This window comes from Cryptotermes secundus, unplaced genomic scaffold (assembly GCF_002891405.2).
Source record: "Cryptotermes secundus unplaced genomic scaffold, Csec_1.0 scaffold2516, whole genome shotgun sequence".
In the NCBI taxonomy this organism is placed as follows: domain Eukaryota; kingdom Metazoa; phylum Arthropoda; class Insecta; order Blattodea; family Kalotermitidae; genus Cryptotermes; species Cryptotermes secundus.
Genome location: NW_019721805.1, coordinates 359,184 through 382,092, shown reverse-complemented (window position 1 = coordinate 382,092; position 22,909 = coordinate 359,184). Strand labels below are relative to the sequence as shown.

At 47.9% G+C, this 22,909-nt stretch overlaps 1 protein-coding gene across 2 annotated transcripts in view; it reads left to right on the top strand.

Annotated features, from left to right (window-relative positions):
• Positions 1 to 22,909, top strand: part of LOC111861231 (extracellular serine/threonine protein CG31145) — a 162,455-nt gene that overhangs the window by 128,201 nt on the left and 11,345 nt on the right. For both annotated transcript variants that reach the window (XM_023845629.2, XM_023845631.1), the window contains exons 5-7: positions 7,337 to 7,429; positions 14,100 to 14,404; positions 17,888 to 18,161. In XM_023845629.2, coding sequence (XP_023701397.1) covers positions 7,337 to 7,429; positions 14,100 to 14,404; positions 17,888 to 18,161 — 672 coding nt within the window. The remainder of the gene's footprint in view (positions 1 to 7,336; positions 7,430 to 14,099; positions 14,405 to 17,887; positions 18,162 to 22,909) is intronic.

Genomic DNA, 22,909 nt, shown 5'->3' with positions numbered 1-22,909 from the left:
TATCCCCTCCCTCATAACCACTTTTCTTAAGGTCCGTTTTAATCTTGTCCTGCCTTCCGCGTCTGCGTCGTGCCATTTCTTTGTTATTTTAAGCGTATGAGGATCAAACTTGGGGCAATTTTCGTATCTCTCATGTGTGCTACATACCCCGTCCATCTTACCCTCCTTCATTTGATCGTCCCAGTAATGGAGTAGAAATTAAAAAGCTGCTCATTATGTAGTTTTGCCAACCCTTACCTCGGTCTGTGTTCTTCCCTTATAAAGAGCGAGAGACAGACCAAGTTTCGCACCCACACAAAGTACAGATAAGTTTACCCTTTTTGGACAGCAGGCGGTGAAGAAGGTTCCGAGCTGGCTGTAATCCCCCAAATTATTCTGAATTTAATTTCTTCATGAATGTTGTTAAGGTATGGGAGTGCTACTCCCAGATCTATATACTGTGTTTTCCTGCAGGAGAGCGGTACACACGGGACGGCGGCAGGCGCCCTCACAGCTCGCCTCTGTCATTCACTCGACAAGGCGTCTCCTTACGCCCATGTTCACTTGTTAAGCAAAGCTCGGAGCGGTCACAAGATTGAAAAAGTTACTTGGCACGTGAATTAGTTTTCTCTATTCGTCTTGACTTCAAAAGAACACCGAGCCGAAATGGCAGCCCCGCTTGTCTCTAAGTCCGTCTGTCAGGCCGTCCGCCTCAATTTTCTGTAGTAACGACCCAAGTCCATGATTCGTCCGGAATGAAAATCGTGACATATATGAGAGGCTGTCACGCGATGTGCGGCTGGTACACATCGCAGCTTCTAATCCTTACAGACGCCGTGTATAAACACAGCAGGGTTGCCAGATTTGTTAGCCACCTGGATGTGTCTTCGTATTCTTTCATATTAACACTTTGAAGCGTCCTGGCGCATTTCTGCTGGCCTTCGCCAGCAAGTCATTCTTAGTTCTGAGTCTCTCGTGCCTCATGACCATTTTTTTACTGCCTCAGGTTTGAGACACGTCAAACTTGGAGGAGCAGTATATCCCCCAGTGACAGGGGTGACCCAGTTATACCCCCAGACACCCGATTCCTTCTTCGTCGCAGACTACGACTGACTGACTGACTGACTGACTGACTGATTGACTCTCAAAACTGTGACGGAGGTACTGTAACCCGCCTCCACACGGGGATTTTCGAAGCTTCATAGTAAAAGTCAGAGTCACTTTACGACCGGCGGTTTGCCACCAATTCATTCCGTCCCGGTGTCAAGTCCATTGAGGCTGACGACAATTTTGGGGGGCAAGTGAACCCTTCCGGTCATAGTCCTTACGTAACATCCTCTGACGAGAGGACGGGTCTGTCTCTTAAGAATATGCTTGGCCTTTGTCAAGAGTACGGATCGCACATGTAGCATGTTACTGGAAATTCTTCCCTTTGCACTACATACAAGTCCCCTGTGAGTACAGGCTTGCCAAGTCAATGTTATGTTACGACCGGCGGTCAGTGGGCCAGCATGTCTTGCTCTTAAGACTCATCTGAAGTCCAAGACCAGATTTTTGTTTCTGTCGGACATTTGCGGGTTTGTTGACTTGGGGGCGCCCTCCCCGACTCTCGGAATGACGGGTCTGTCGTTTACAATTGCCGCTGTCCCTCGCCAGCGCAGTCATTCTCGGGTCCGAGTCCCGCGGGACTCATGACCACATTTTTTAACATTCGTGTGAACAGTTCGTACCTCACAGGGAACAACACAACACGTCGTCTGCACTACAACGACCAACCCAAGTTAGGTTAGGTTAGGTAACTAATTACGGCTATTTTTGAGAATCAGCCAGAACTCACTGTGGAGAAAGTACCGAGTTCCTCAGCGCTGTGCNTAGACAGAGGCTCGGTGCACGCGGGGGGAGGCGGCTGGGCACTTCGCGGTGGTGTGGGGGGGGGGGGGGGGTGCAGGGGTATGGAGATGAAGAACGCAGGTTAGTGGCATAGGGTCCTGTAGAGGCTTTCCCTCTTCCCATAAAATAAAAATCGAGTTGAAAGACGTGACTATACTGTAATGGCTGCCAGTTCCGGCTCCTTCAGACTACGTCATCTTCATTCCGTCCCATATCCCTTCACACGCCCATTTTGATTGTTATTCTTGCTCGGAAACACGCCCTGACTTGATCTCATCTCTATTCACTCCGGCAGTTCATATTAAAATGAGCGTAAAATGCTATTCACTGATCCTGTCTACATATATCCGCTTGTGATTCGGTTGCTGTGCGACCGTAACCGGGTTTCAGTAGTGCGCTCGCCGCTGTTTCGTTGCTTGGCAACCATTTAATGCAAAAACGATCGTGATGCTGCGGTGAATGTGTGTGATGTCATATCCGGTCGTTTTTAGAACGCGAATTTAGCGATAAGAACGGTTCGCTGTCAGTTCAGATTTTAGAGTACAAAGAGGACGGAGTGGCGTCGGCGTCGGCGTCGTCTCATTGGAGGAGACTGACGGAGAATGTTCTCTAATTGTAGAGAGCTTTTGAGGAGGACGTATTGGCCACGGCTGGTTGCTTCTACCTCAGAACTTCGTGTAACCGCGCCATGTTGAGATGAGAATCACGAGGACTGAACTCGGTCCTTCGGTTCGTGAATGTCGGTTTAGAGGCCCGGAAAAGTGTTAATGCGAAACCTCACACAGTTTAGATACACACGAACTGACCTTACCACGTGAGACGAAGAAAACATTTTTTTATAAAATTTGCTTATCTTGAAGTTCTTATAATTTTTATTTTTTGTGGCTGAATATTTGTTTAAAAGCAAACCGTGTTATCTCCATGTCACACTTTCCCTACGGCTAAGCTAGGCTTATTTTTTCTGTCCTGAAAATGCAGGTCGTAAGTTCCTCCGAAACGTTGGGGGCACTTCTAACGGACTGCGACACGTCATATCCCAGAAAACCGATTCACGGAGCTGAGGGCCGCAGATGCAGTCCAGTTATACCTTACTGTGCTTTGCGAGCTATTGTGAACACGTTTTCCCGCTTCTGGCTCCAGTCCATCTCACACCTTGCGTCCCATCTTCAGCCTCATTATTTATACCTTAACGGGCTTATCGTTACTCTCCGTTCGGATCAGCCGTTATTCACGGATTCCTTTTCATAGCACCCCCCTTCTCCCCTCCCCTCCACATGTCCCTCCCTCCCTCCCTCCCTCCCTCATACAACCCCTCTCTCATTGCCTCCGTCTGAGCACCTAACGCAGTTGGTGCTTCGTGTCCAGCAGCGGGTCTTCTTCGTGCATTATTTAACGATGAATTATAGTATCTGTGAATTGGAAAGGATTCGGAAGGAAGTGGTCTGATCGAGGAACTCTCCCAGCGTTTGCGGGAGTCACTGGGGAAATGCGCGTTCGCTTTCCATATCTGCGTCAGTTGGCAACAGGTAAACTCGGTTCTGGACCGACATTTATCAAAGTTCAGATAATGTATAAAAAGGTCTGGGAAGAGTTTGTGACACCTTCTGCTCCTTCGTGTGCCTCATTTATGTGGCGACGGTAATGTTAGGGTTCGCAAATTTAATGCCGGACTGCTGGCTAGAAGTCAGTTTGCGACCGGCCAGCTCCATCAAGGTTTTCCATGGTTTTCCTCGGTCCTAGAGCAAATGTTGAGTTGGTACCAAGATCCCACATTTCACTGCTTGCTTCGCATGAATCTTTCGGAGTGTTGAATCAAAATTCCACTCTGATACACGGCTCCAAGCGCTAATATCAAAATTCGCATCATGCGCAGTAGAACTGCTGCTGACTTCTCTGTCTTCTGCTTCTAAAGCATCCCCTTCCTGACCCATTTACCTTCTTCATTTCCCAACAACTTACCCTGTTTCAAACGTACCTCTACCAAAACAGGCAAGAAGCAGGAAAATTGTTGTAGCGTCTCTCGTTACTGTCCCTACTTCAACTTTTGTCCAGTTCAGTGACCCATTTCTGCACGTGACGCGCCCGCGGACGTCGTGCACTTCATAGAGGAGACGGCAGGCTGAAACTCACTCTGCCATCTTCTCAGCTAGATAAACACTGAAGAGTCACGTCGACGTTTACTGACGTTTCGGAGGGACATACTGCCTGCCTTCTCTTTCGTCTTGTTACTCACCGACCATGAAAAGTCAGTACTCTGCTCCGAGATGGCGGTAAACTTTTTCCAGACTGTACGGCGCCTCATCCCAGGAGACAGTTCTGTTCATCTGAAGCCTCAATTAGAGCTATGCCCCTGTTGCACGCGAAACATTTTCATAACGAGTTTGTGTGCACTGCGATTTCATTAGCTACTGCATCGCGGTACAAGGCAGCCATTTTACAATAATCGAACGGGTTTAAGTGGCCCATAAATCTTTATAGCTAATAAAATTCCTTAAAATCGAATTTCGGGATGTAATTACGTTTTTCGTGAATTTAAATGTGTTCGGGTGTGTTGAAGGATGTAGCCAAACGACCGCAACATTTTGAGGCCCGAAGGGGGAGGGAGGAGGAGGGTGGGAAGTGAAAATAGCCCCGATAACTGCAGGATACGTGCTAACCGCCAGGAACATTAATTTCTTGTCTAGATGCTGATTAGAATCTAAATGGCATTCTTCAGACGACCGAATGCGCGCTGAGAGCGGGGAATTCCCCGGCCTCGTGCAGCCGATATTCGGGGTAATCAGATTCACTTTGAGATGAGCACACCCCAGCGGAAGGGGGAGGGGTGATCATCAGACTAGTGTCACCTCCTGGGGTCTTCTTGACTCTTCCCACAGAAATACCCGGCGTTGCTGCAACACTGGTTGTACGTCATGTGACAGCATGTACCCCTTTCATACACAGCGGTTATCATGCGTACGATCTCTATTAACAGTCAAGAAAATATGCATTCCGCCCACAGAGTGTGTCTGTGTTCCGTGTGGTTCTCACAGTAAACAGCGACTGTTTCCCTAAACAGCATTAACCGGTTGGGCTTTGTAGTGGAGACATAATGTTTCCTGTGAGGTACGGACTGAACATACTAAAACTCTGCATTCTGCCCTCAGAGTGTATCTGTGTGTTCCGTATGGTTCTCACAATAAACAGCGACTGTTTCCCTAAACAACATTACCGGTTGGGCTTTGTAGTGGAGACGTAATGTGTTTCTTGTACGGTACGAACTGAATTTGTATATATAACTGAAAAGGAATTTTAATTCTTTCGATTTCGTAAAAAACACCGAGAACGCCTGCCATGGTTGGGTCGACTACTCCGCCTTACCTATACGTCAGAGAAGTTGCCGCATGTACACGGCGAAGTAGAGGTTCGTGATCTCTCTGCTGCACGGCATCCAGACAACACAGCGGTCATTACGGATGGAGACAAAATGAGACATGAATGTGCACTGACTTGTTGAATTGAGTCATCGGGGCGCTGATATCCACTTTAAATATACAGCTTCGTTTTGTTTAGCTGCTGACGTCAGTGAGGCGATTTTAACACAGAAAATGTGACTACGAGGCCGCTCTCTTACGTCACTGCTCCCAGCTCGGAGGTTGAGCAGGTTGTTATGCAATGTTTACATTGTACGTTCCGTGGTTGCCAGCGGTTGCAGAAACAGACTTGACAGAAACTGCACTTTCAAATGCGGCCAAGAGCAGTGTGCAGTGTTTGTGGGAACTGAGTGTACCGGAACTCTCAGTGAACTAATTCCGAAGAACTTGTGATTAATGAAGGCTTCATATCTCTGCTCATGTCTGCAAGACATAGCTGCTACGTGGGCCGTTGGCAGGTACGTGATACTAAAGCGGTATGGCGAGCAGTTGGAGTTCGATTCCCGGTAGGTGCACAGTGTCCAGCCCAGCCTCCTCCTGCGGAGGAACCGGGGCGGTTTGCTCTGTGGTAAGCGACCGGGGAATGAATGCGTGGAGGTATTCCTCCACTACCACGCACGTCCCTACTGCATAGTGCCTAATTGAGCGTACGGACAAATTTATCTTTAGGGAAAAAAACGTTTATTGTGCTTTCACGAGAGCTCGCCTCGCCGTCTCACACCTGCACCTCAGCCTGCCTCAGTGTCTTATTCGTCTGAATTTGAGGCCTTGTGTGAGGCAGTTTGTAACTGCCAAACTTTCAGGGCTTGCAAATTCCCAAGCCGGAGGCTGACCATCCCTTGTCCCTTCACAGTACAAGTAGCCGTTAGGAACGCACGGACATAGCTTTGCTGTAAGACGGGGCTTCAGGTTTGCTAAGTTCCTGACAGCAGTTCGAGGGCAGGCTGGGTTGACGCCAAAGGCGAGAATAACAAAATCCCTGTCCGTCAACTTAACAACTAACCGAACTACCCCTGAATGGTTATGTGATCAACCGCACGGCTGACGTGAGCAGAGATAAACTGAAGAGGCTCACGAGGTGCAGATGAGCGAGCGATTGGGCACGGAGCCCCTCTGCTGTCGTCACCAGCAGCGGCGCAACAGCGGCCACAGTGGCGTTTGTCCTGGGGACCGGAAGTTCTCGCAGCAGGTAAGCCTGGAGAAGGTGTTTCTAATTCTCTGAGTGCTTATAGAAGACCCAGCGTTGCTCTGTGTATTGACAACCGCGTTTAACTTCAGCAACATTTCCTAACGTTTGATTTTGTTTTGCGGCTGCTAGACGCTGGCCACAGCAAACTTACAGGCAACAGTGGGGCATTCATTTCCGCACCCCTCGATAAAGCCGAAAAGAGGGCGGAGGTTGGTCTCCACATATTCTTAACCTCGACGTTAGATGAATGATCTCCGTTAAAGTAACTAAGTAACTAGATAGAGCTTCGAACCGAGAGCCTCCCACATACAAGCTTAGAGTCTTGCCGTTCTCTGGCCCTCGCACTGAGTTAATAACAACTCATAAATCTCCCTTCAGATGTGGCGCTTGCCGTGTTCAAGCAAGTGGACGGCTTCCCACCGCGGCGGCCCGGGTTCGAGTCCAGATCAGGACATGTGGACAAAGTGGCACTGGGGCAGGTTTTCGCCGAGTACTTCCGTTTCCCCTGCCAGTTCTCATTCCACCGACTGCTCCACACTCACCATCTATCATCCTGGGATGGTACAGTAGGCTAATTAGTGACCGACGTACCAAGTGGACTCAGTCTGACCCCAGCCCAAGAAAAAAGAAAGTCGACGGCCCAACAAGTGAGGCGGGAAAGCTACTGTCAGCTTCACAAGAACGATTCTGTAGCTGCATGGAGTTGGGTGATATTGGAAGTCTGTGTGTCCTTCTGTCTGTTCCCTGGATTCAGATTTGGGCGTTCATAACAGTAGATAGACCAATTAGCTGATGTAATCCTCAGCATGAACATCTTGTCACTGGGGGTGACCCCCACTAATTAAATCCATATTTCATTTTGCAGGTTTCCTCGGGAGCAGCAAACGTTGCCAAATCACTTCTACTTCACGGACTTCGAGCGGCACACGGCGGAAATCGCTGCTTTTCATCTGGACAGGCAAGTGCACAGTGGCACGCATGCGCGCGCATCTTGGCTCTTCCAGAAACCGGGGTTTAAGCCGATGAGTGAAGAAACAAATGTAACAATTCTGTCGCGAGCCTTACCTTTTGTTTGGTCGTCTCGAACACCGTGAATATTGTACAGAAGCGAGTGCTGTAATTTTCTCTACAAGTTTTGTTTGAAATATTTTCCCCTCTGATAGCTGCGTGCGCCATGCAAACTTGCGTTATTTTTGCCCAGTTTTAATAAAAACTTGATTGTATCTACGAATTTTGACAAAGTTGCCCTCAGTGTCAAATTTCATGAAAATCCATTGAGCGGTGTTCTTCCTGTTACGTACAGACGGACAGTCAGACACACTGAAAAATAACAAAGAAAAGATTCATTTTTGATGTCTGAGGTTGTCACGGGTTGACTGTTAAGAGTACAGTCCTAGAGGCTGTAGCGCCGTGTAGTTTCAGAGGAACCGTTTTTTTTACTGCTAGTGGGGTGGGACTAAGTCCCTTGTACTGCGGCCCCTTCTGGCCTATTGTACCAGCCCCAGATGAGAGGTGAGGGTGATTGTGGAGCAATTGGTGGAATGAAGATTGGCAAGGGAAACCGAAGTACTCGGAGAAAATCTGCCCCAGCGCCACTTTGTCCACCAGAAATCCCACTTGACCAGACCCGGATCGAACCCTGGCCGCCGCGATGGGAAGCCAGCGACTAACCGGTTGAGCTATGTCGCGGCCTGGAGGAACCGTTTGCCACCATATTCAGGTCCGAATAGTAAAGCCAAGCAGGAAATCAATAGAAACAGACGGCAATCTTACTCCTGCGAGGGACTAGAGTAAAACCACGTCCCCTGACTTCCGGTTGGTAGGGAGGGCAGGCACGCTTAAGGAGCGAGTTCTGGAAGCAGTTGGCGTTATTTCCACTTGCTGCTTGCATTAGCGTCTGTGTGCAGGGGCCGGCAGCCCCTTGGTCATCTAGAACCGTAGCTACACGCCTGTTTCTGCGGGCGCCGATTCACAGACGTGAAATTGCAGTTGGGACCTGGGACAGGCCTCGGTAAGGGCTGTCCAAATTATGCTTGTTGACATACATCAGCTTTCTCGCTAAATTTTTTCTCCTTGAAGACGTAGGTGATTCTAAACAGTGATTTGGAAGTGTAAACTGGTCCTTGGCGCATATTAACTTCGCTTTCCGAACTGCTTCTTATTCGAGGAGTGCTTGGTTACTGGCCTTTAGTCCATCCCATCTCGTATCTTATTTGCAGATGTACGCCCCGAGGGGAACAGTTGGAGAGGATGCCCCAGGGAAGTGGAGGGATTGCTTTCCGAGGAGCTCCATAAATTCTACGCTTCCCCCAAATGCTATTGGTATGACCCATTCAGAGACTATTAGATGGGCGGGACGTGTAGCACGCATTGATTAGATGACATACGGATTTTTAGGTAGATAGATAAAAAAAGGTAAAGCTGCCCCTGTTATGGGGCCGCGAAGACCCATAACTTTGTGAGACATCGAGGCTCCAACATTTTCTAGGCAATCGGCTCACAGATTGTGCCCTTTATCCCCCGAAGATTCCTCGTACTCATTTCTGTTAGAGGTTGAGTCGACCCCAAGTCCAATGAGCTCATCGGCAATCAAATCCTCGACCTTCCGGCTTGTAGCATAGTGCCTCTAAGCTTAGGTTTCCGCGTGCCCCCTTAAAGTAAAGAAGTAAAGCTATCCCTGTAACAGGCCGTGGAGGCCCATTGAGTTGTGAGACGTCGAGGTTCCCACACTATCTAGACAATCGGCTCACTGATGGCGGTGAGGTTGTCATCCTTACGCGCCGGCCGCCCTTTACCCCCAGGAATATTCTTGGTACTCATTTCTGTTAGAGGCTGAATCGATCCCAGGGCCATAGAGCGGCTGGAGGGATTAGGTAAATTGAAAAAAGTCCACCTCATCTTGATTCGATCCCCGCGCGTGCTCCCTTAGGATGGATAAATAAATAGTTGGGCAGGTATCAGGCAGGACGCTGCTGCTTCTGATCCCGCAGAGCCTAAAGCCATTCTGAAGAATAATTATTTAAAAATTCAGTTCCGACCTAACAGAAAATACAATGAATTTTCATTACAAACCCCGGCCGGTCACTGCTGTTTAGGAAAACAATTTTTTTGTTTTGTTTTGAGAATCATGTGAAACATAAATACATTGTGTGAACAGAGAATGCAGTGTTTTTAAAGCAGGCGGTACATATAGTTACCACTGATGGCTGTCAGGGCCAGCGTGACTCTCTTCCTTGCAGTTTGTGTTCGTAAACAGGGATTTTCTTTTCTTTCCTGCTCTGTTGAGTTGGAAGGTATTTGCGTTGCAGAGAACTGGCTGCTCTCCTTTGTACCTCGATGTGCATCACCGTAACTGAGAGTTCTTTACAATTCATCAGAAGGCACTAAATTCCCCACAACTTTATCTAAACATGTACACAAAAACCAACCAGGGGACCCTTTCCTGAGCCAGATGTATCCACTTCACGACACTTCTGCCTCCTGTTCCTTTGAGATCCACTTTAATATTATGCTCCCATTTACGACCAGGTGATCCATAATTTGTATATTTCAAATAGAATGTATCCAATTCTCGCCCCCCTTGGTAACCTTAACTTTGCCCACCCCTGTCGAATACGACCGGAAGGGGTGCTGTGGTACGGTAATGTTGGGGTGGGTGCCCCATTGTGGCATGTTCATGCATGTAACGTGTTGAGGGACGTGTAGCGGACTGTGGCTAGGTGTGAATGTTGTGACGCCGAGCGCCAAACCAGAATACAGGTCTGTCTGTAGCACAGAAGTGAATTCTGAGGCAGTTGCAGCTGAGCTGAGCGGGTTAGCGCAGTGGCTAGGTACTAACCTCGGTCCTATGTCCGGAAATCCTGATTCCCTCGTGGGAGATGCCCCCTCAAATAGGTCACGGCCACTTCCTTCCACATTCTGTCGATTTCATTGTTTGGCCGACGCTGTGTAACCGGAGCTGGAAACAAATAAATCGCTCCCGTCCTGCACCCCGCACAGCAAACGCGGCGCAGAGCCCGAATATGAATTATGTAGCAGTACAATAAAACTGGGAGTTATGTGCTTTAAATTACACGGAAAATCGTAATAGTGGCCTTTCATTTCTGCTCTGATACAGAATGGTGTACATTATTTAGAACGGAAAATGGGAACACAGCACAAAAAGCCAATAGAAAGCTGTCCTCCCCGTAGAAGTACAGAGGGTAGCACCTGTCGCGTGTCTTTCTTTCTTAAATTGTCTCCCGCTTTTAAAACGGGAGGTGCTCTGCACAGGACCAATGGTCCCGCTGTCAGCAGCCCCACCCCTTTCCAAACCCTTGGTTTCGCCACCCAACGGGGTGCTTCATAGGGAACTACCCGACGTGTCCTGTCTACTGAAGCAGCATTCTATGCATTTAATTAACGTCGGTGCGAATATAATAGAATGCCCCTTAACCCGTTGTTTCTCAAATTATGGTTCACAACCCCCTCGGGGATCTCTGAGGTCTCAGAAATTGTTTAAAACGTGATTGTATCCATTTACAGTGCGGGTAAATCAGTTGGAGCCAAGAAATGTTTCCCAATTTTGTTTCGTCACTGTATAGGAACATTTTATTCTTACGGTGCATGGAGAGAGGCTGTCAAGCTATTGTGGCATATTTGCTCAAAGCAGGAATTGTGGAGGCAACAGTAACTGCTGCTAGGTAACGTCTGTGTAACACGCAACAATGGGGCAACTGTTGGAAGCGGTGTATTCCATGTGGTCCGTGCAGAAGCTGTATAACAAGGAGCAGGCTGCAGTTAGAAGAGTAGGAGGTTTGTGTAAAATAGCCGCCAGTCTGCGAGGACATGAGCCCGGGAGCAGTGGAACGTCCACTGTTGGAAGACGTTACTAAGCAACGTGACTGCGAAGTGTTTGTATAATGGTGATATGTAAAGTGCAGCCACGAGTTGTGTGTTTAAGAATCAGTAAATCCGACTACCAATCCAAATCCAGTCTCCAGTCACGTGACTATTATGAACTATTTAGAATGAAGAAGGAAGTTTCCTGACTGAGGTAAACAACAAAAAAGGAAACACGAATGCTCACCACCAGGTCTGTTCGCTGGCTCCACCCGTAGAGCCAGTGTAGAGCCAGTCACTCCCGCTTCTGTACAGTTTTAACTGTGCCAAACAAAAATGTATATATATTCAATAGATTCAGGGAATTTGAACGCCCCAGTGTTTCTAGAAGTCTGGTGTGGCTGCAGTTCCATCAAGCCACCGGAGCGTGTCTCTGTGCGCGCCCGGCTCAGCCAATGTACACATATTTGCTTCTCCGTTCATTTTACTATGGATGTGATTTAAATAAAAAGTATTACGGTGGAATAGCAGCGAATGTAACGCCACGAGATGGCTGCTGCGTTTCTGCCTGTGCCCGTTACCACGGAAGATTTTATTCATGAGTTAATTCTCACTTTCAGCAAAACTTTGTCACGGATTTTAACGGCAACTGGTTCACTCATCTGTGCACCAAGTGTAGCGTGTGGTGGTGATTATCAGATTGTGGTCGTCTCTGTTACGACGCCGTATAGTCTGGTAGGTGGGTGCCGAAGTTTGGATACCGTCATGAAATGTCTGAATGTGCCGGTCAGCCGCGTTATTTTGGACACTGCCTCATCAACTTGTGTTGTTTCTGAAATTGGACCCGTTTCCTTCATCAGATGTAAGGGAAGAAAGGTTTCTTACTCGGTTCTGCCCCGTTACAAGAAGCTACTGGATGCTATAATGACGAGAACATAATCAATTTCCGAAACTTGTGAACAAGTTCAAGGCGATGGACAATTTTCTTGTTGATTATTCCATGAAGATGGAGGAAATACGTTAGTCCGAAACTCTGGTAACCTCCTGTGAGACCACACGGCGTCATCACCCTGAAGATCCACTAAAAACCTAACCTCCACGAAGGAGAGTCCTTGAGAAGCGTCCAGTTGCTCAGCGACTCAAGAAATTCCTAGCCATTTTATGGAACGAGAATGTTCATTTCCTTGTTCACAAGAGCCAGCCTGCCACTGGTCCCTGTCCTGAGCCTTCTGAATCCAGTCCACACCATCCCTTTCTTTATGATCGATTTTAATATTATCCTCACATACTCATCCCGTTTCTAGAGGCCTCTGGCCTTGAGGTTCTCCTGCCGAAAACTTTGTACGCACTTCTCTTGCATACCATGCCCATGTCATAATATTTGGACAGGTGGGCAAATTATGAAGCTCCTCCTGTTACTTCCTCCCTCCTAAAGCACAGAGCATAGAGTGAGTGCCAGCGCGAACCCGCTCGACGACAATTCCGCCTCTCCCACGTGTTCAGAGACGGAGTTGCCACTAGGTACAACGGATCGGTCTCTCAAAATGACCCCGAAAGGAGCGCCTCACAAATTCGCGGGGAGTAACCACAGAATGCTGCGTCGTGCGACACAGCCGGCGTCTGGTGTCGAAGCAGCGTGCGGTAAGTTGGAAGGAAGCGTCCGGTGGGGTGTAGTGACGGTCGGGCCTCGAGTTGAACTGTACGTAACAGGACGCTGACGTCATAAATTGCTGCCGGCCCTCATGAGCATAGTAATTGTTGGTTTCTGGACCCAATATCATTTTTGTGTTTGGAAATCGGGCCTCTCCTCTCCGACGAGAGGGAGGGATGTGAATGGATTGCAGAGAATTAGGGTGGGGTGTTAAAATAATTATCTTTCCCAAAATACCAGCGCAGATGTCTGTGCACGGCGAACGGATGTTGCATATGTTCAAGGAGTCAGACGTGCATACGGGGCGTGCGAAACCATCCGAAACATCACGGGGAGCATTTAGTAGTAAGTGGCATTCAGAAGTTTGTCGAGAAGGTTCGAGTCCTTTCTTTGGAGTGGAGGCGACATGCCTCGGGTTGGCCAGCCCTGCTGTGAAGCATCTATCGGAAAATTAAACGCTTATTCCCAGGATCTCTTGTGTGACGTCAGGAAGTGACGTATCGCTCTTTAAGCCTGATGGGATCCCCGTGACGTTATTCTGCAGTATAAACAAGTGCGTCCACCGCGAACACTTGTCACGCCGGATGGGGTCGCTTTATTTGCTGTGCGGTCCAGATCTCACCCCCAACCCCTCTTCCCATGATCCATCCAACTTCTTATTTACTCTTCCCCGTGGCTCCCTCTATATGTTTCAGGGCCCAGCCCGCCACCCTGCAAACAAAACTATACCACGAAAATAACGTAATGTTCAAGTCGATATCTGTTCTTCCTGTGCTTCTGTCATAGCCCCTAACATGAGGAGGCTTTCACTTCGAGGACCTGAAGTGTGGCTGGGAGGATAATATTAAAATGTTCTTAAAGAAATCGGGTTTAAGAGTTTGGACATTATCGACCGCCCTATTTTTATGTAAAGCAATGTTTCGCATACTTCACTCTGCTTCCTTCTTAAGGTAGAGAGCCTTAATCATTTTGGTGCGGACAATAGAGCTAGTGCCTATGTCCGGACGGAGAAGCGTTTCTGAAATCAAATATGGCGGTGGATGATGCCCACTGTTAATGTACCATCGTTATGGGCGGGCCATTGCCTGGCTCTTGTGTGCGCGGTAACGAACACAGGAAGCGAGGAAAGGCTGAAATGTGACGTTGTGTGCTGCAGGTTGCTGGGGTTCCGGCGGGCCATGCCCGTCACAGGGCGCGTCCTCAACATGACGACGGAGCTGTACGCCTTGGCCGACGGAGAGCTGCTCAAGACCTTTTTCGTCTCGCCGTCCAACAACCTGTGTTTCCACGGCAAGTGTTCCTACTACTGCGACACGGCGCACGCCATCTGCGGGAACCCTGACATACTGGAGGGCTCTTTCGCGGCCTTCCTACCGCCGAAAGAGACGGCCCCCCGCAAAGTCTGGAGGCATCCATGGAGGCGGTCCTACCACAAGAGGCGGAAGGCCCAGTGGGAGCAAGGTACATGTCTTGTCTGTTTCACACCTGCCCTCAGTTGCCAATGTATGTATAGTCACGCCTTGTAAGACGTTTATCGACGTTTCAGAGCAAGGGGTGGGACGCAAGCACTCTGCTTAATACTTGCCTTGTTCACTCTTTTTATCCTGAAAATGGAGACAGTTTGTTCCCTTGAAACATCAGCAAACGTCTTCAGCGTCCTATTCCATTAAATAACTTTTTATTGATTATTTTGTTATGGAATCGTGTGTTATGGTAGGGACATACTGCCTCCTTCGTCAAGGTAAGACACCTACCAGACGCTATCGGTAGCTCAGAGTATACAGCAGACAGGCTTGGAGGTACTGAGGAATATCATGAAACGCCCATGTGAGGATAGCCATTCCCCAGCGTGAGGTTTAGCCCGGGACAGTGAAATGCCTCCGGCACTGGTCCTGAGACGTGGCCACAAGAAGTGTAGATGGAGCACAGGCCTGTTATGTCGAGGTCCTGCAGAAACATGTACAGTCTGGCTGCTTCTTGTTGTTGTTGCAGCAGAAGGCAGGTCTGAGTGTACAAAACACCAACCAGGCGTGACCTCGTTTTTCGCTAAACAAGGCAAACATTTGTTTAAGTCCACGTAGTACCAAAGTTTACCAACAGACGGCAGTAAAATCAGGGCATCAAGAGGGAGGGGCTGTTCTGCAGGTTGTAAAGCTGCCCATGGTAACATAGCTTGACAGTAGCAGAAATTTGGCATCATTCTTTGGTCCACAACACCCCTCGCCCCACCTTCACCTTGTCATAAAAACTCCCTGAAACATGAACAAGAGACTTAAAATTCTTACCTTGTTGAATATTAATATTATGGTCTCTCTGTGTGTTGCCCTGACGATGGAGACTTTATGCGTGCTATAGTTACATTCCGTGGCACTGTTATAGTTGCATGTAGTTACGACCTGTATGTAAGTGGTCATTGAATCAAATTATCAATCCAAACCCCGTCGAGAGTCACTCATTCACTTGATCGTGCTGGGGCTGTATAACTAGGGCTAGTAGTTCCGTTGAGAGTTGCAGTTGTGAGAAGCTAGCAGCAGCTACAGACTTCATGTGCGCTGTAGTTACAGGCGTCTTGGGGTGTGTAGCTCAGTGAGACTGTCACTTGTAGTTACGACCTGTAAGTGCCCAACAAATCCAGTTATCAGTACAAACCCCGTCTATGGTCACACTTGTAACGTGACAGTATTTAAGCTCTGTGCTTCTGAATGGCAGACAGGAAGACAAAATACAAAATGAACGTCAGCCTTAGCAAATAATATGTATTGTTTCATATAACTGGACTTTGAACTTGCCGTGGGACAATGAGTTTGTATCTCACGGGCTGAAGGATGACTTCCCGCCCCCGCCCCGCTGCGTGTTGGCCACCCTGTGGTCCTGCACTGCTGAAGCGGCCGGATGGCCCCCCAGAGACCGAACCTGTCATCAAAACTTCCTTCTCTTTTTGCTGGCTCTCGGGCGGGAGATGAAGATAAGGTTCGGATCTGGCCCTTGGCGAAGTCTGTTGGTTCCGTTTGCGCATGCTTCATCTCTCGCCTGGGATCTATGAAACAAGCCATACAAGTCGTGGAACCATCGTTAGTCAAGCAGGAGGATTCCGTGAAGACGTATCTGGGATGGAGGTACAGCTCCAGGCATTCTTAAGGTCGACGCAAGGTGAAGCTTATTCCCGGGTGCCGGGCGCCAGGGTCACCTGGCCACAATACCTGCAGCAATATTACGATATATTAGCTCAAATTAAGCCAAGACCACTTCTGCTGACCTCACCGTTAAATTGTACATAACAGTTTAATGAATACTCATAACTAAGGTAAGCGTAAGTGAGCACCTCATAAAGCCGTGTGTGGGGAATAGAGGTTTGTTGGTAATCTTCACGCTTCACCTCCCTTTACCGGCCAGGAACGGAACACAGCACAAACACACACTGTCGACAGAATGCAGAGTTTTAGTGTGGACCCGGTAGTCATGGGATACGAAGTTGAGCATAGCCCAGTGCCAGTCTGGAATTGAATTTCTGTCGCCCAGCACGCAACTAGTCAAAAGCTGTTGGTGACTTAGCTAGTCACGAAATTTTCCGTGTATTTACCGTGTTCACAAGAGCCTGCAATTGGACCCTGTCTTGAACTATATGAATCCAGTCCACACTCTGCCGTCGTATATTGTGGTATCCCTGTAAGAGGCCGTGGAGGCCCACAGGGTTGTGAGACGTCGAGGCTCCCACATTTTCTAGACAGTCGGTTCACAGATGGCGATAAGGCTATCAGCCTTACGCTCCCGCCGCCCTTAACCCCTCAGGAAGATTCCTGGTACTCATTCCTGTTAGAGGCAGAGTCGACCCCCAGGGACATAGTGCGGCTGGAAGGATAAGCCAACTGAAAAATCCAGTGACCTCATCGGGAAAGGAACCCGCGACTTTCCAGCTTGTAGCATAGTGCCTCAACCAACTGAGATACGGCGTGCCCCCATGTAGCATAGTGCCTCAACCAACTGCGTTACCTCTTGCCAGACAATGTTAGTGACAGTGGTGATACGGTGTATTTAATAGATGCTGTTAGAAGTTATGTCTGTTTCTGCCAAAAAGGTGAAAGTGTTTGAACTGCCGGTGCAGAGAGAGAGAATGCGTTTGAACGGTGCAGCTGGAAGCATGTACGTTGTATGGAGGGGTGGGGTTAAGTTGCCCTGAAGGAGAACCAGACAAAGATAATAAGATGTCTCTTGATGTTAAGCAGATGTGGAGGAGACAAGCCGGAACAGAACTGTTGAGGGTAATTTGAATCATGAGTTACGTGGGTTGCTAACCTCTCGCACCCAAAATGCACAGTTCTGCGGGCTAGATCTTACTTGATTTGCCGCTTCAGCGTACATCACTGAAATTCGAGACTCTTTTCAGACATGCTGGGATAGTACCTCAAATTAGGTCTCACCCACTCCGTGTGAAATTAATTATCCGGTAATAAAGCTGCCATGCGGCGCCATACAGTCTTGAGATATTTGATAAAGCCCATGTATGGGCGAACATATTTCTCTTTACAATATTTTCCATCCTGGATAACGCAGTCAGTATAGCGACTGGCTACGGGCCGCACGGCCGAGGGGTCACAGTTGGAGTCCTGGTAGGGGCCAAATATTTCTCTCCACGTCTCCACGGTTCTGGGGCCCAAACAGCTTGTTATCCAGTGGGGACCGGGTTCTCTTTCCCGCGATAAAGCAGCCGGGACGTGAAACTGACGACCCCAACTAATGCCGAGGTAAAAAAATACGTGGATCTATCATCCACTCCCCCATACGCCTTCATGGCCTATTGTTTAATTAGTTAAGCACAGGGACAACATTGGCTTTTACCTCACCTTTGTTCAACTCACCACTGAGAAGATTCAGCTGTCGGACATCTCCTCACATCCGTGTGTTTATTTGGGGGCGCCTCACACTCGGCGCTGTCCGTGCTTGCAGACTCTGACTACTGCACCATGGTGCGGGACATCCCTCCGTACGACTCCGGCCGCCGGCTCCTCGACCTCATGGACATGGCGGTGTTCGACTTCCTGACTGGCAACATGGACCGACACCATTACGAGACGTTTCGGGTGTTCGGCAACGACACCTTCCCTCTGCACCTGGACCATGGCCGCGGGTTTGGCAAGCCGTTCCAGGACGAGGTGTCCATCCTGGCTCCAGTGCTGCAGTGCTGCCTCATGCGGCAGTCCACGCTCACCACTCTGCTGAGGTGAGTTCCGGAAACTGAACATTTCATGTGCTCCCTACTGAATACGAACTGAGGTTTCGCTGTATAGCTTGAATTGGCGTCCACGTATTTTCTTGGTTTGGGTAGTAAAGCCCCTACAACCCGGGTTCGATTACTTGCTCTTGCCATATTTGTCGGGCTAAAAGGAGAGGCTGTAGAAAAGCCAGTGTGCTCCTTGCCACAGCTGTGCACGTCCAAGGAAATCTTGAGTCAAGTTTCGTTTACGCATCTGAATATGTATGTGTGTATGTATGTATGTATGTATACGTATGTATGTAGGTGCATTTGTCTGTGTGTATTCCTCCTCGTGAAATCTCAAAACATGTCTTCAGTCCCCACATATGAGTTAAGCCATGCCAACGTGTGAAGACGTAATGTCTCATCGTACCCGAGCTCCGGCAGTTCATTAACCCCTTTAAAGCCCAGTGGTTAATATGTGTACCACCCGTTTCAACATACTAAAATTCTTCTGCCCACAGAGTGTATCTATGTGTTCCGTATGGTTCTCACAATAAACAGCGACTGTTTCCCTAAACAGCATTAACCGGTTGGGCTTTGTAGCGGAGACGTAATGTTTCCTGTGAGATACGAACTGGATTCTTTGATGATGATGATGATCTGCATATCGAGCTGACAGAGGAACAGGGACCTTCATAGTTTGAGTTCTTCACGAAATGTTACTGGGTGGCCATATCACGGAGGATACTTATGGGCCGGATGTGTATCACATGTGAGGGAGATAGTTTATAGGAACATTTAATCGGATAATCTGACAGTAAAGAAATGAGTTAGAAGACACGGGCATTGAAGGAATGATGATAACTGTGACATGTAGATCCATTAGCAAGTAACAGCTGTGTAAACAGGCGGCAGTACAACAGTCGTTGCTACGGAATACCACTGTGGATACTTTGTTTCCCCGGAAACGAGAGAACACGCAATAATGGAAACGGTGTTTTCCGTGCGGTCCGTCCCGACGTTATTATAACGAGGACGAGAAAATCTTGAATTGACTTTTAGGAGAATATGGCCGCCAGCCAACGAGGACGTGAATCCTTCAGCAGAGGAACGTCCACTGTTGGAAGCCGCTACCAAGCAACTCAGTGAAGACAGTGACTGAGAGCACTTAGTTTTTGTGTGACAGTGATTTGTGAAGTGTAGTCACGAGTTGTAAAAGTGTCCAATAAATTCGATTACCAATCGAAACCCCGTCAGTCACTCAATCCCGTGACAGTATGAACGTCAATAAACGGTCTGTGTGTGTCTAGCGTCCAGTGGCGGTCTCTGTGATCATGCAGTTGTACAGTGCAGACATATGGTTTCGGCGTGTCTGTCACTGGTTGCACCGTTTGCACTGACAAGCCTATGGCATGAACGCCCGGAATGTGGAATGTCAATGCCTCCATAGCCTGTGTAGTATATTCAACGGGTAATAAATTGCGCGTATGTATGTATATCTCTCCTCTTGACGTAAGCCTAATAAAGGCTTCTAGGAAGCTTCGCCCCTCTCTGTGTAAGCAATACAATACGTCATCGACTGTGCGCAAAAACGAGCTATAAACCATAAGATGAAATTTTGCATTTATATAACAAATAAGTCATACTGTTTCTTGCGTAATTCATTTGTATTCCGAAATGAGTAAGAGGCGATGGAAGAGCTCTGAGCACCCCTGGCCGAGATACGAACCAGAGTATTCCAAATACAAATCATGTTTCACCGCTGTGAAAACCTACCCTTTGGAAACAATCCAGTTGTAACATTCTGCGTCACACAAGAGATCAGATGCTTATTAGCACCTTAAAGCACAGTGGTTAACAGCGAAAACTCTGCATTTTGCATTTCGTATGATTTTCAAAATAAGCCGTTATTTTCCGAAGCAACAACATCAAGCGGCTGCTTTTTGTAATGGAGACAGCGTTTCCTGTGAGGTACGAACCGAACTGTTATATAATATGTAGTTTAATTCCAGAGTGACACAATGAACAACATTATTCACATCTTGTGATTGAAGCTGCGTCCTCGTGGCCGCTGGACTGCAGGCAATTCCCGCCTTCCTTTCGTGCTTAAAAGGACAATAAAGGGTATTGTGATGGTGGCTCTCAAACCCAAAATGCAACCTAATTCTCTTATGTAAGATTTGAGGTTTTCACGGCAGTGACTGTGAACAATGCCGTGTTCTAGGATGTGCCGCCGTGTAGATAGTTTGTTAACCGACGTTTCGGAAGAACGTATCGCCTCCATCATCGCTTGCGGATTTCTTATACCCTGAAGATGGAGGCGATGTTACCCCGAAACATCGGTTAACAAAATATCTACACGGCGCCATATTCTTCACAGTTCTTTTATGTTTTTAAAAATGGAATTTGTAGGGCTATATCCATACAGACGGGGCCGGGTGAGGGCTGAGTACCCGCCACGGCGCGTAGAGGCGCCTTGAGATTATAGTGGGCCCCGACGCACCTGCTGCTACACGACGGATTTTATTTTTATTTCTCGTGATTTAAAACAGGCGGTATATATTTTTTATTTCAGTTTGCGACATCCAAATTACATGCACTCCACATTAATAAATAATTCAAGTTACTTCCGTACTTTCTTTAGGAGAGAGAAGTAATTCAGTCGCTGTGTAATCTAATTCTGCTTGTGGGCGGTATTTCTCTTGCACACTTACTGTTAATGGGACATTCTCTGGGTAGTGGGGCAATTTTATTAGTTCATGTTGCATGTAATGTTTTAAGGGCCAGAGACCTAATTTAAAACTCTGGCACGTTTTATACGTTTGTGCCCAAAGTGAAGGCCGTGAGCCGTTATAAATCCACTGCCTTTCCATGCCTTCTTCAGTACGTATGAAATGTAGCTATGGAGGTGATGTCCGTGTACTGTGAGATGTTTCAAGGGAAGGTCCTGGCTTCGCTATGCTGGTCGAAGAGGTAAGCCAAGCAACAAGGAGAGTCTTTGTATGTTCCTCCTAAACGACGGAAAAATTATACCAGACTACACGGCGACACATCCCAATACATAGTGCTCTTCAGTCTTTGAGGCTTCTAGTAGGGCTCCTTTGATGGGGATCAATCCGGCTTAAGGGCCGCATCAACATGGGACATGCATGCCTGCCCCGAGCAGTTCAAAGCCATGACCTTCTTAACCATTTTCATTGCAGCGACTGTCTGCTGAAAGCCAGAATTGTAAAGCCAGCAGAGAAAGCCGTTTGCTAGGGAACGGTTCCGTAAACGCGACTGTTCCCTAGGCAGTGGCTTAGTAGCCTTCACGTGATAGACACGGACGCAACAACAGAAGGGTTGTTGGAAGCGGTGTTTTCTGTGCTGTCCGTGCTGATTCTGCATAACGAGGGCCAGCTGCCGTCACTGGTCAGCGTGTTGAGAGTTGCTGTTGTGAGAAGAGAGAAGCTGGTAACTGTGGCCGGGGACAGTTCGGGAACCCAGAGGAAGGGGAATGCCCACCATTGGAAGCCGCTACCAAACAACGCAATGAAGGCCGTGACTGAGAACATTAGTCTGCGTGTGATTTGTAAAGTGTAGTCACAAGTTGTTTAAGAGCTCAGTAAATCCTGTTACCAAACCGAAGGCCCCCAATGTCACTCTATCACGTGACAGTAGGTACCACGTGCTTTGATATTAAAAACTCTCTGTTCTGCCTATGCTGTGCATTTATGTGTTCTGTATCATTCTCACAATAAGCTGCGATAATTGAGACGCAGTGTGTTTTCTTTGAGGTACAAATTAACTTTTTAAATATTATTTACACGAGCTTAATATTTCAAAGGATTTTGTTTGTAGAGATGTTTATTTAAGTAATTTGTTTCCTGTATGCAGACATATAGGCGTATTTGAATCAGTCCTCGTCTGGCCTGTAGGGATGGACCAGCCACAAGCTTTCGCAAACTGTTAGGTTCCTTTCTCTAGGTCACACGATGTGTTGGGTCCCTTGGAAGGGCTCATACGCAAGCCCTTTCATGACAACGCTGCTAAGAATCTCGTGTGTACGAGGTCTGTTGTACCTGTGTTTGAGATGTCACCCGGGATGTCGCTTGACATCGTGACATATGTCACCAATATGTCTGTGGCGCCTGGATGGATACAGTGAGTTCTCCGCAGGTTGTCTGGCTGTTGAAGTACTGGCGCCCTGCAATTCAACGGAGATCTGGGGCCTGTCAGAAGAGTTGGCTCATTTATGTACTTATGCTATTGGTCATGTGGACGATTGGGTCAAAGCTGTCAGGGGTTTGAGCAACAGCGATCTATGGACGGTATCTTTACTGCGACACTTAGACCCGTGTTCCTTCCGTTGTGTATTTATTTACTTATGATTTGTAAGATTTAAGGTTTACTCTGTACCAGCTCTGGCCCACTACCTGCTGGCTATTCCACCAGACCCTTCCCCTCCCCCTTCCCCTCTACTATTTCCCTGTGGGGCCAAGTCACTCCTCCTACTCTTATACAGCTGTGTTTACTCGACTGGACTCAGTCTGTTGCACCTGCTCTGCTGGTTCGTTCGCGGATTGCTTCTTGTCTTCTACACTGAAAATGGAGGCGATACGTTCCTCCGAAACGTCGGTTAACAATTTCTACACGGCGCCACACCCCAGAAGACGGCTTTTTCATACTCAACAACTGTGTCAGTATTTAAGATTGTGTAGTATTGAGCAATAGGATAATTATTGAATAAGGAGTTGCGTGGAAAATAAACAGAAATTTAACTGATCTAAAAC